Source organism: Anticarsia gemmatalis, chromosome 24 (assembly GCF_050436995.1).
Source record: "Anticarsia gemmatalis isolate Benzon Research Colony breed Stoneville strain chromosome 24, ilAntGemm2 primary, whole genome shotgun sequence".
NCBI lineage: Eukaryota > Metazoa > Arthropoda > Insecta > Lepidoptera > Erebidae > Anticarsia > Anticarsia gemmatalis.
Genome location: NC_134768.1, coordinates 7,444,903 through 7,458,349, shown reverse-complemented (window position 1 = coordinate 7,458,349; position 13,447 = coordinate 7,444,903). Strand labels below are relative to the sequence as shown.

The following is a 13,447-nucleotide window of genomic DNA, read 5'->3' as shown; positions in this document are numbered from 1 at the left end:
CTGCTGTTTTGAATCTGATAGTGCAATATAAAGAATGATAATATCTATGTTGTATAACCAGTAGCGTCCAACCTTAATCAAAAGCCTATAATCTAAAAGAATTTTTGAAGTGATTTGTGTTGCTTCTGACGATGACAACTGACAACTGGTTGATAAAGTCAGATTGAGTCGATCATTATTCATTGTCGGTCTCAATAGTGAAGGAAATGATTGCAAAAAAAACGCAATTTTTAATTGTTACAACATTAAAGAATACAAGCATGAACCCAGCTCTTTAGATGTTTCCTAATAGCCCCATAAAGCCAGGCTGCTGACCAAAATGGTGGTCCAAGATTAAGAAGAGACCTTAGTAGTAGGTATATCAAGATTGGTCAAATATTAGGTCTTTTTGCATTATAGTATGTATGAACTTGTAATATACTCGTAACATCTCTCTATTTTGTCACATACTCGTAATATCAACACTTCATAGGCAATACTATTTTAAAATCATTATCTGCAAAGCAACAAGTAATTTACGAAAATTATCACCTTAATCTAATCTAATTTTGTACATCTAAAACACATTCTTGCTAAAATGTATTGCCGATAATTATTTTTTGTACAGTTACAAGTTAGTAGAAAACAGAAATTGTAGTTCAAGTTCCATCACGAAGTCATTTTTTGGCAGTTGTGACATTTTGCTGTCATTGGCTAAAGAATCGAAAGACGAAATTAGAATTTGTCTCTCCTGAAAAGTTGCTATAAATGACTTAAGTGGTGACAAAACTTAAACGACGAAATACGAATACATCGCTCCTTCAATGCAAAAGGGTCACAACTCAAAAAAAAATGAAAATCGTTTTATTGCAAAAATGACACCTGAACCGACTATATTTTATAGTAAAAAAAAAAACCCCCATCATTTTTGCTTATATTATGGCTGCACTGACTTACTGCCCTTTTTGCATTAGCTCACTTTGACAGGTAATGTCAGTGCAAAACAGCCACTTTGCGAATTGCGCCCGGAGATTCAACGCAAATGCTCGTCAGTTGCATGACAAAGTGCCACAATCCAAAATATGTCTGTGTTGGGTGCAAAATTTCAAGTTAATGTGATTATATTTTACAATACAAAACTGCCATATTTTGGAAAACTTTTTGCATTCTAACTATAGTATATTATGTTACCATATTTTGTAATACAAAAGTGCCATATTTCTGAAAACGACCGTTTTGCATTCAAACACTAGTATTTGTTATTATATTTTGTAATATAACAGTAGCATATTTTGAAATACGTCCCTTTTGCATTAAATTATTGTGGAATAAATAATCATTTTTAGCGTGCTAGAATGGGAAGACCAGAAAAATGACCGTTTGGTATGATAATAATTTTAGTTTTCGTTACAATTTTAAAAATAAAATAATACATTTTGATGCAGGCAAAGTAAAGAGGCACCCTTTCCTTTCAAATTCTTCTTTCAGGGGCAAGATCCGACCAGTCCTTTTCAAATGCGTCTAGGTCATCCCGCCATCTCCATTTAAGTCTCCCGCGTCTGCTATGACCATCTTTTGGCATCCAGTTGGTAGATATATGCGGGTCCACCTTTCCTAATGCATATGGATAACTAGCTGACCCGCGCAACTTCGCTTACGTCACGTAAGAGTCATATTTTCCCCGTTCTTGTAACATTTTTTACTGGTACTCTGCTCCTATTGGTCGTAGCGTGATGATATATAGCCTATAGCCTTCCTCGATAAATGGGCTATCTAACACTGAAAGAATTTTTCAAATCGGACCAGTAGTTTCTGAGATTAGCTCGTTCAAACAAACAAACTCTTCAGCTTTATAATATTAGTATGGATGTGGCCGGCTCAGTTCCATTTCAGCCAGGCGGTCTTCTCCCTTACATCGGCTATGCGAGTTTGGGAGCGCAGTATAGAATTTCGGACGTGATCTGTTCTTTTGATGCATAATATACTATGCTCCATCGCTCTCTGGCTCTTTCTGGTTTTCCGTAAGGGACCATGTTTGGGCAGCGTAGGTAAGGACGGGTAGTAGGTATAAACATGTCGACGAGCTTTCACTTCAGTGACAGTGGAAGGTTACCCTTCATTAGCTCTTTCCTAGACCAGGATCTCTTTCAGGCACTTGTGACACGTTTGTCCAACTCTTTGTCCCGTCGGTTGTTAAAAGAGGTTATCTGGCCCTAGCAAGTGTACTCGTCGACATAGTCTATGACGTGCCCATCTACCTCGCCCCTACGTTTTGTGTTGTTGGTCATAACCTGGGTTTTTGTACGGTTCTTACTCAGTCCAATCTGAAGGTTTGCCGTGCTCAGAACTTTGAGCATTGATTCGAGTTCCGATGCCGAAAAAGAGAAGAGGACTATGTCATCTACAAAACAATGGTTTGTTAACTGTTTACCACTTACAACTATGCTTTTGATTGCCATAACACCGCCAGGCTCCTGAAAATTTCTCTGAGGGTGCTGGTAAATAATTTGGGAGATAGCGGGTCTCCCTGTTTCACGCTTGGAATGATATTGTTGTCTATTGCTTTGATGAGTTTGATGTATGAAGGTTCGATTCTACATAGTATCTTTAAGTAGGACTTGGATGGAGTGATGATTCTATGGCGGAATGAGTAATGCTGTCAAAAGTTTTGGAATAATCCACGAATGCTATATAAAGGCTTATAAAACTCAAAAACCTTTTCTATTATCTTATTGCTTGAATACTCCTGCTGCACTCAGTCTACTCGTCACGTTACCCATTGATTGATGATGATGATTGATGTTTAATTTTACTAAATAATGAAAGTTACGCACAAAGTTGATCTCAATAATTTTACTTACTTAATAAAAAGTTTAGATTTTTTAATTTAGATTGTTTAATACAATGTTTTCCTGGTCTATTCAGTTATGGTTTTACTTAGTAATTATTATTAAACTTTTTGATACGGTTTTTTTACCAAAAAAGTACAATTAACCATTTTTATTTGTAAAACTGTGTTTAATTTTTGACGTATTTCTCATAATATTGGTTCAAATTTTGAATGCAAAAGGGACTTATATGCTTTTTTCTCTTAATAGGTAACAGCTATTACAAAGTTTATTTTGTAGAAAGATAGAGCTAAAAAATACGCATCTAATGATATATTAACATCTTATATTTAATAAATAAATATATGAAATGTTATAAAAAAACAGTTTCAAAAATTTGTTTTGGCTCTCCTGTAAAATTTATAGATTTCGATTTGTGGCCCTTTTGTATTCAAGGAGCGACATGTAACCAGCTCAGATGGGACTGATGCGCAGGTAAAAGTTGGATTACTTATTCCGAGTGCCTTATTATGTAGCGAACAGTAGTATCGCCTACGACTTCAAGCTCATCTTTGATTTTTTGTACATTTCTGCGGGCGACCTTAAATATCAACTGCCTGTATTGTTTCGCGTCAAATGACACGTCACGTGACAGTTGCATTTGTATATCGGAATTGGATTCTTCAATTCAATACGGTAAACCGTCTGCCAAATCCGTCGGTCAGTCTACTGTCCGTATCTACAAAATCCCATCTTTATTTCATTCGGAAAGCGTTTCTGAGAGGTGTCTATTTTATATCCACTTTTGATTGTATTTTAACTTTTCGATACTCTTCTGTGTTTGATAATAGGACAACTAACAGATTTAGGTCTCAGACTTGGAGTTGAAACTTCTATAACTTAAAGTTTAAGTTATAGGAGTGCGGATGGTTTAAATAACATTAAACCTCAGATTGCCCGAAAGGAAAAAACCTCCAATCATTTCACAATTCTTAACATTTTCCCACTTTATTATTTTTTATTTTCGTCTAAAAAAATGTAACACGTGTAAACCGATTACTTTATCACGCTAAACTTTTGCTAACTAGCAAAAAACTGTGCTTAAATCGTCAGAACAGAAATGTATTATCGGCAAACTTTCTGAAAACGGCAACTTTTCTTCAACTTTATGATAAAAAGTTTATTTCTTGAAATCGGAATCAAAAATCAAAAATCAAATCATTTATTCATTTAGGTCAAGTGCTGACGCTTATGATAGTCAATGATACAGAGAGTGAATTTACCGCCAGTTCGGAAGGTAGGGCCAATGAGAAGAGCTGGCAAGAAACTCCTGGCCACTCTTTTTAATCGCCAAATGATTTTAACAATATTTATGCTGGTATAAAACATTGATGATGTAAGTAGCTGCTACCTGCCAACACTACCGAACACACTTTGGTCATAACATAAATTAAATCAATATATTAAGGTGCTAATAAACAAGATATAAATAGTATTGGAAGCATGATGGGAGCATCTACCCACATAATAATATAAATGAAATCATAAGAGGCATTTCAAGAGCATACTGTGGTAAAGGAAGTACAGTTAGTGAAACGTAGTTGCTTAAAAAAAAAATTATGGCAGTCACCACACCCAGGACGACCAGTCACCCCAAGCAGCACCCGTTCACGAGTATGACGCGTGGACCAGCCATCACCCCCTTCGCACATATTAGAGGGAAGGGGGTGACCCGGCACACGACGCCGCCGCAAGCAATGACATTTTAGTGAGCATGACGAACCTTGGCATGGGAGCCCACCATTTCAATGAAAAAAAAGAAAAATGAATACCACTGAGACTCGTGCAATACCTCTCTGTTACAGAGTTGAAATGACTGATTAATGTTTATACAATGCAAAGATGTATATATAAATATATAGATATTTAATCTCGATTTCTGTAGAACGCGTAACTAACTAATCCCATGTTTTCTTATCCATTAAGTAGTCGTCAACCTTATAATAACCCCTTTTAATAAGATGATCTTTAACAACTACTTTGAATTTTTGTTGGGGAAGATCCATAACACTGCTAGGGAGTTTGTTATACAACCGAACACCAAGACCTGCAAATGAGTTGTGTACTTTTTGCAATCTATTGCAGGGACCTACTAATTTGTGCTTATTTCTGGTATTAATGTTATGAATGTCACTATTCTTAGCAAACGAATTTATGTTTTGTTTGATGAACATCAAATTCGCAAAAATATACTGTGATGCCACCGTCAGTATGCCTATTTTCCCAAATACATCCCGCAGAGAGTCCCGCGCTCCTAAGCCGTAAATAGCGCGAATTGCTCTTTTTTGAATTACGAAAATTGTGTCTATATCAGCAGCTCTGCCCCAAAGTAGAATACCGTAGGACAAAACGCTGTGAAAATAACCAAAGTAAACCAGTCTTGCTGCATCTACACCAGCAAACTGTCTTACTTTTCTTATCGCATAGGCTGCGGAGCTGAGCCTGCCCGCGAGCTTTGTTATTTGGGTGCCCCATTGGAGCTTATTATCTAAATCTATACCTAGGAAGGTTGCGGAATTGACCATTTCTAATACCTCACCATTTAGAACTACGTTCGTACCTAGATTCCTAGCGTTGGGCATGGTAAATCTAATGCATTTGGTTTTCCTTGAATTTAACAACAAATTGTTGGCTGTAAACCAATTGAGAACCTGTGTAAGAGCACCATTTACATCGTCAAAATCAGTTTTCTTACGATCTACTTTAAATATAAGCGACGTATCATCAGCAAATAGTACGATATCACACAGATCCTGTACCTGATGTGGCAAATCATTAATATAAACCAGAAAAAGGAACGGACCAAGGATAGAGCCCTGTGGTACCCCGAGACTAACCGCAGATCCAGTGGATCTTGACCCATTTATGTCTGTATAATGCACTCTCTCAGACAAGTAGGATGCAAGTAAGTCAAGTGCCACATCCCCAATTCCATAGTACTTAAGTTTATATAAAAGAGTATTGTGGTCAACACAATCAAACGCTTTGGAGAGATCGCAAAATACCCCAATAGCATCCTGCGACATCTCCCAAGCATCGAAAATATGCCTAATAAGTGTGACCCCTGCATCGATGGTAGATCGACCCTTTGTAAAGCCAAACTGTTTGCTGTGGAGTAAATTATACAAACTGAAATGGCTTTCTAGTTGCTCTAATATAGCCCTTTCAAATATTTTGCTAATAGCAGGCAAGATGGATATTGGCCTAAAGTTACTGGGCTCAGTTTTACATCCGTTTTTAAACAGGGGAATTATCTTACTGTGCTTCATTAAATTAGGAAACACACCTACATCTACACATCGATTAAAAGTTGCAGCTAAATGAGGTGCTATTTCAGCGATAATACTCTCAAGTAACTTGACAGAAATACCCCACAAGTCCGCAGTATTTTTGGAATTAAGCGACTTGAATACTCTGATTACGTCAGAGGGGTTTATATACTTAAAATAAAATGAGACATTGCACTGACTCACATTGCTCCTAAGTAATGATTCTGCTTTAGCGGTAGAGGAATTTAAGGAACTAGTCGTAATGACTGGTATGTCAGAAAAATAATTATTAAATGTTTGAGCTGCGTGAATCGAATGTAATCGAATCCTATCCGAACTAACAATGTTTTACGTCGCTGCACTTTATGGACTTTTCACCTACGTAAATTTTGTATGAAAATCTTTGAATTTTATGCTTACTTTGCGGATAAATGGAAAACCCACATCAAATGTCATATGCATTTTTCATGTATTTTGCACGAAATTTTGCGTTTTTTATTTGCGTGATGATGTTTTGTGACATATTAAGTGATTGATTATAGGAATAAATAATCGACCATTATTCAAATCTGTATGTTTTCACTTAAGTACGTATATAAAAGGAGAATATACGTTCGTATATAGTATATGCATAACGCCACGTTATACTTCAGGTTGTGGGCAAAAGTACACCTTTGCCTACAACCTTTATACATACATAAAAGACACATACGTTTCCTCAATTACTATGCTTTTCCACGTAATAGAGGACGAGGCTATTGCTATATATCAGGTACGTTATCAAACCCTTGGCATCCGTTATTTATTTAATTATAATCGTGCTATGCTTACATAAGCTTGGCATTTTTTTTATTCACATAAAACTAAAGTAAAACCACAGAGAAAATTGCCCTTCAGGTCATGGTCAGCACCGACCGAATATTACCTAACTTGACCTCCAATAGCACGTAAACAAAAGCTCGAAACAAAGTTAATACAATTTCTCCATACTTTTAAAGACAATTTTTCCTACCACTACTACTTTTTTTTGTTTTTTTTTTTTTTGTTTGTCCGATGGTTAGTAGTCAATCTAGAGTCAAAGTTGTTCAAGCCGCTCGAGAGGCCTTTGACGTGGCTTAACGACTATTATTTTAGTAGATAACAGCCGGGACCGACTTTTTACGTGCCCTCCGAAGCACGGAGACACCCAGCTCAATTACCACTATGCGGTCACCCATCTATGGAATGACCGCGCCAAGAGTTGCTTAACCCACAGATCGTTTACCGACCGGTGAGCGCAACTAGCTATGGGCGCCTCTTCTTAAAAAACAAAATAAAAAGTCTCCTACAAAATAAAAGTTCCGCATCGATTTTAAACCTATCTTAGTTGAGTAAGATTAATGATCAGAAGAGTATACTCTGCCCTCATTTACATGTTGTGCACAAGGACGTGATAATGTACTGATGATGTGTATTAAAATATTATCTGGAGGTAAATTTGAGTTAAGAGAATTTATAGAAAAGCTTCGTGTTTAATTCTGTAAATTGTATTTGAGCAATACTTCTTTCTGTTCTATGTAACTCAATATTGCTGAGACACGAATGGAGTTACCTACTACATAAGAAAAAAAACATTTCCTATTTCTTTCTTGAAGCTCTTAGTGAATGATATGAATCAACAATCATGATGTTTGATTACGAGGTTAAACAGGGATTCATAAATTAGACTAATTACTGTTCTATATCAAACTGGATATTGTTAAAGTAGTAAAAGTAATATGCTTAAAGTAGTGTCTTTCCATAGATACTTAAATATTATCAATAAAAAAATTACACAAGTGATCGTAATAAACAAATGTTGGGCAAATAATTGAAAAGTCATTATCGGCAGGTATTTTTCATATACACCGTACACAACCCACACACACACTCGACAGGTATTTTGGCTTTCTTGTACGCCTTAAACAGTACACAGAGTCAAAAACTGAGGAAAGAAAAAGAAAACAGTCTTTATTCACTACGGAACGAACACTTCAACACAGTTCTCATACACTCTCGTTGCGAAAGAAACGCTGTTCTTTTGCTGAGCTACGAATTTTGTGGATCAAAAGAGTTTACGTCCTCAGTACCGGTACGGAATAAATTACTATACTACAAGTTTTGGTAGGTTTTCTTACTTAAGAGGCATTTAGAAATTTAGACTTAAGAACTATAGTATATTCCAGGATTCGAAATTATCAGCTCCCTAAAAACTATTCCCGTGACTTTAAGACAATTTTACAAAAACACAAGTCGGATTGGTAGAGCAATTTTTGTTTCTTGTTGTAATATATTTTGGGCTTAACAAAAAAAAAATTTGACATATATTTAAGTTAATTTTAACTGATAATCATTTTCTATGTTTTCATTGTCACCACACTACTTGAAAGGTCGTGTATAATTACGAATCCACACGGAAACAATATGCGATCCACAATTAATAAATCTGCGTGGTCTAGTTATACTTTGTATCCATTGTTTGTATGTAAAATGTTTGCAAAATTCTTTACACATAACAGCCCTAAATCCGCAAGTTATCTTTTTTTAGGAGAACTAAAATAGATATTTAAACCTAAAATTGTGAAAAATTCCAAGCTATATTTCACACACTGACAGGTTTTATAGACCAAAGGGAACACCACAATTGCTGAACCAAAAATATCTAGCAAAAATGTGTAAAACTGTTCTACGGACATTCTATAGGATCGCTAGATTGGCAAAAAAGTTGCATATAGAGCGTTACAAAATGGTTTGTATTTTGAGTGGTTAAGTCTAGGCCGCATAGACCAAATGCGGGTTTCATCATGAATTGTTTAACTCATAAACAAGCAAAGAAAAGCGAGACAACATTCTTACCGTTTATTTATATTTATCTGAGCTCTTGCATTTCAGGAAAGTCATTCTTCAGCTTCATTCTAAGGTTAGTTAAAAACTTATTAAAATCAAATAATGACATAATTACCTAACTAGCTAGCAAGCCGTAAAATTAAATAACTAAATATTATTTAGTTATTATACCAGAAAATATTATGCTAGCGGTTCCGGCTTTTGTGCAGTTGTTTGATAATAATATTATAGAGATAAGTGATTACCAAATTTTATTAAATTCCGTTTGGTAGTTTTTGAAGCGAAATATTAACAAAGTAACATTCAAACACAAATTTTGTATTCACAATGTCAATAGGATTAGGGGAATAACTATTTACTTTACTAATACCTACTCCAAGAGTCGCGTTTTATATGTTTTACTAAACAATACTAGGGATACTACAACACTTTGTATATTATTACAAAATGATTTACGCAGGCAGACATCTGGACCTCATAAATGCTAATCCTTCACTAAGCTTCAGATTATAATGTTATCCTGCACTATTAATAACGTGTAATACAAAGTAGCACTAAAGGTCGGTAGCAGGATATTAAAAGTTATTAAGTTTAAAACTCGAGTGTACTCGGTTATAATCGTTAATTCGTAATATGTTCGTCATCAGGAACTTGAAAAATCGATTTAATTGATTTATTTACTATTTAATAAAGGGTATAATAACCCCGCAATTGGCCAGCGTGGTGGACTCAACGCCTAACCCCTCCTTCATTACGGGAAGAGACATTTGCCCAGCAGTTAGACATCAATGGGTTAAATTTTATTATAATACGGCGATCTTGTATGAAAAGATGTATGGATGTGAATGAAGCAATGAAGTTTACAAAGATCGTAATAAGCGGCGACCTTTGGTCTCTTCAAATTCAAAAACAATTATTTTTATTCTTAGAAAAGATGGTACAAAAGTTGTTTAACAAAATAATGTAGTATCACATATTTTGTTTTTAAGCTGCATGCTCCCGTATAGGAAGAAGGCGTTATTTTATGTACGTATGACATAACATGTTATTCTACTCAAGGCCATTCAAACGAATCCAATAAACTATAATAAATCAAAATATTTTGACTTGTAAAGTGAAAGCAATATAAAGAATGTTTTACAATCTGTCTCATAACTCAAATGTAGTTGAAAAAAGCGAAACGAGAAAAATATGGCATTGTATGACGTTTTCAATTATGAATGGAATTTTATATAGGTAAGTGCAATATGCTTTTGTACGTGTTTGTAATGAAATCGTAGTACGACCAGTCCGTAGGGATCGGTAGTTTGAGATTTGGAATAAGTGTTGTAAAATTACGACTATTACGTAGGGATAGTTTGATTTTAGGGTTATAAAAATAAAATTAATAATCCCTAGTGCCAGTATTAGTATTTTTTTTTGTTCAAAACTTATATCGAGTTAGATGTTTGATTTGGTTGATAATAATACAACTAAAACGTGTGCTGAAGCGTCGAAATTATTATGGGCGGAGAAAAAGACAACTACCTATTGTTTAAAAGCGCCTGATTATTGATTTCTAAATTGCGCCTTTTGTTTATATTAATGTAATAAAAACAATAATAAAAATTGGGGCGAATAAAATAATTCTACAAACTTAATGCAAAATTTTCCGCATTTTCTGAGCATTGAGACTGTTAAACATAATTAATCCAACACCGCTATGCATTCTGTACTCAAATGATAACCAACAGAAATATCTCAAAAACATTCATCAACAATACATCATTTCGAAGCACAAATATAGCAGTAATTTTCTATTATCAACACGAATCGTTTGCTTCTAGACGATTGGTCGCGGCACAAAGCAATAGGTATTGTACTAAATTGATTTATTGCTGAGGACATTTTAGTAACGGATCATCGATGCTGACCTTCAAAGGATTTAAGTACTCTTATTTTCAGAGAATTTTATATTGATTTGACAACAATGTGTATATTTTTACATAGAAGATGATTGTTTGATATAACTTTAATATTCCAATCCTATTTCCATTTGTAATAACAGCTAGTATAATGTGTAGTAGCTTGATAACTTTGTTCGCAAAACATACTTGAAGAATATGACAGATAATATAAAAGACCATGAAAATGTAATGGAAAATGAGAACTTAATTTCAAAAATTTGTAAAGAATTGAAACAGATTATCTTCAGGGATGGAAAATTGGCCCTTGTTCATAGTATTGTCATAGTGTTATCCTGAAACACCAACACATAAACTTGAAAATCTTCCGTAGATCAGAAACTCTTATCTCAACTACCACTAAGCTGATTCAAACTAAAAGGTAGCGCCCAATAGAAGAATTACCTTATTTACTTACTACCTTTATAGTCAAATACTGTATACTACTTTGTATGCAGATAATAAAGTATTACCTGTTTGTAGTCTAGCTTGAATATAAATTTTGAATTCAATACATTATTATAATGTGGTAAAATTACGTGTGTTGGAAACAAACAAGATTATTTATTATACTAAAGAATTGCTATTTTCTTATAAGCCTAGCTGTATTTGTAGACGATTTTTATTACCTGCTCATATTATATAATAGTGTTCATTGTGTTGTATGCAAGAAATAAACTAAAATGTTTTTTTTTTCATTTGTTAATATTTAGTTATTCATTATTGCAGAAATACAAAATTAATTATTTAAATCACAAATAACATTTTAAATGACTACGCAACGATTGTGGCATTAAATTACATTCAAAATAAAAATTCACCAACGTACAATAAAGTTTATTCTATAAAAAACAAAAATAATAACCCAAATATCAAAAACAAGAAAAGAAATAAAACAAAATCAAATAAATTTTTCGAGTTTGATCAGTGAATTCGTTTGAAATATCAAAGCTCAGAATCTAACACAAATAAAAATGAAACAAACGAATTTCACTTGTTTGGTGAACCAATATTTAATTTAACAACCAAATTGAGTTATTAATGTAAATAGAAAACGAGAATGAGGCCAAAAAGTTTCAAATTATAAAGTTATACCAATACTGTGATAATTATTATTTAAATTTTCTAATTAAACCTGCTAAGGATTCTCTACAAATAAATGAATAATAATATGCTATTTCCAAAAGGGTGTATAACAAATTACAGGCTCGTTACATGTGCCCTTTTAGAAATTGCGTATTTAAATGTTTTATTTTTATTCCGATAACATTCTTTTCAAATATCTTTGTATTAATAAATTGGTTTTATAAAAATATGATAAAATAAATTCAATTTGAAACGGAATATTTATAGCTGATAGGCATTCATAATTAATTCGAAACCGTGTTATTTTTATATTTGTATCGCTATTTACATTTAAAAATAAAGCGTAAAATAGCAGTATTATTCTACAAAAAAAGAGTTAGGGGCCCAAAGCTGTACCTTGAAGGACTCCAAGAGCCGCCCCTAAAAAAAATATATTTTTTATAAAGCAAAGAAATACTCACCATGTCATCATAAATAGGCATCAGAATGGTTAATATTCGCTTGATTTGGTGGTAACATAACGTCAAATTCACATCGACACCACTACACGAAGGCAGGGTTGGCCTCTGACCATACTGACCACCTATTTTGACAGATTAACATGTCACAACCATTTAAAAAATAACACTTCACGCACTCAAACACTTAAAAAACCAAACTGTCAAAGTTTAAAAAAAATATAAACTCAAAAAAAAGAAACCCAAATTTGAAATGAGATTTGGAAAACAAAACACGATGTAGTCTTAGCAAAGGTGTTTTATTTTGGAATTAGAATTGAACTGAAAGTTTCGTAAGGATTTCTTGGCGAAGGGACGTGAGCTCCCCACGGCAGCTGAAACCGAACTGAGCGGGCAAGCCTGAAAATTATCTACAACGGTGTGAATTACTTTGTTAGTGATGTTTTGAAGCCATTTGAATTGCTAGTGTTGTGATTGATCGCTTGTTTTGATTTTGTTCAAATTCGAATACAGTAGTGAAGTGTTTGTTAAAAAATAAACTGTTGCTTTTATTCTGTTTGTAGTGTTGACAGTCAGTTAGTAACTTTAGTTGTTCTGGGTGGGTGATAATGAATTATTCGATTCAAAAACTGTGTGTGTTCTTTTCATTGGTTTACGAATTTTGGATACGAGTTTTTCGTCCTATCTTTGGGACGTTTTTATGAAAACGAACTAGAGAATTCGAAATTACGAGTTTGTGAGTAGAATAAACTGATTAAAATTTTGAAATAGTCGATCTTATACCACACGCTTGTTGTTTTTGTTTATTTTGAGGGGTAATGAAAGTGCAAGTGCAACCTGCTAGCAAAGTTATAATATGAATGGATTAATATTGAATTAAATTGCGATATTGATGATAAAGATTCCAGGAAATTTAGAATGGATTAATTCTAATTTGAATATTCGGGATTTAGCCTTTA

General features: G+C 33.9%; 1 protein-coding gene across 2 annotated transcripts in view; it reads right to left on the bottom strand.

Moving 5' to 3' along the window:
• Positions 1 to 12,886, bottom strand: part of NPFR (Neuropeptide F receptor) — a 99,453-nt gene extending 86,567 nt beyond the window's left edge. For both annotated transcript variants that reach the window (XM_076130663.1, XM_076130664.1), the window contains exon 1: positions 12,492 to 12,886. In XM_076130663.1, coding sequence (XP_075986778.1) covers positions 12,492 to 12,512 — 21 coding nt within the window. In that variant the 5' untranslated portion in view covers positions 12,513 to 12,886. The remainder of the gene's footprint in view (positions 1 to 12,491) is intronic.
• Between the last annotated feature and the right edge of the window lie 561 nt (positions 12,887 to 13,447).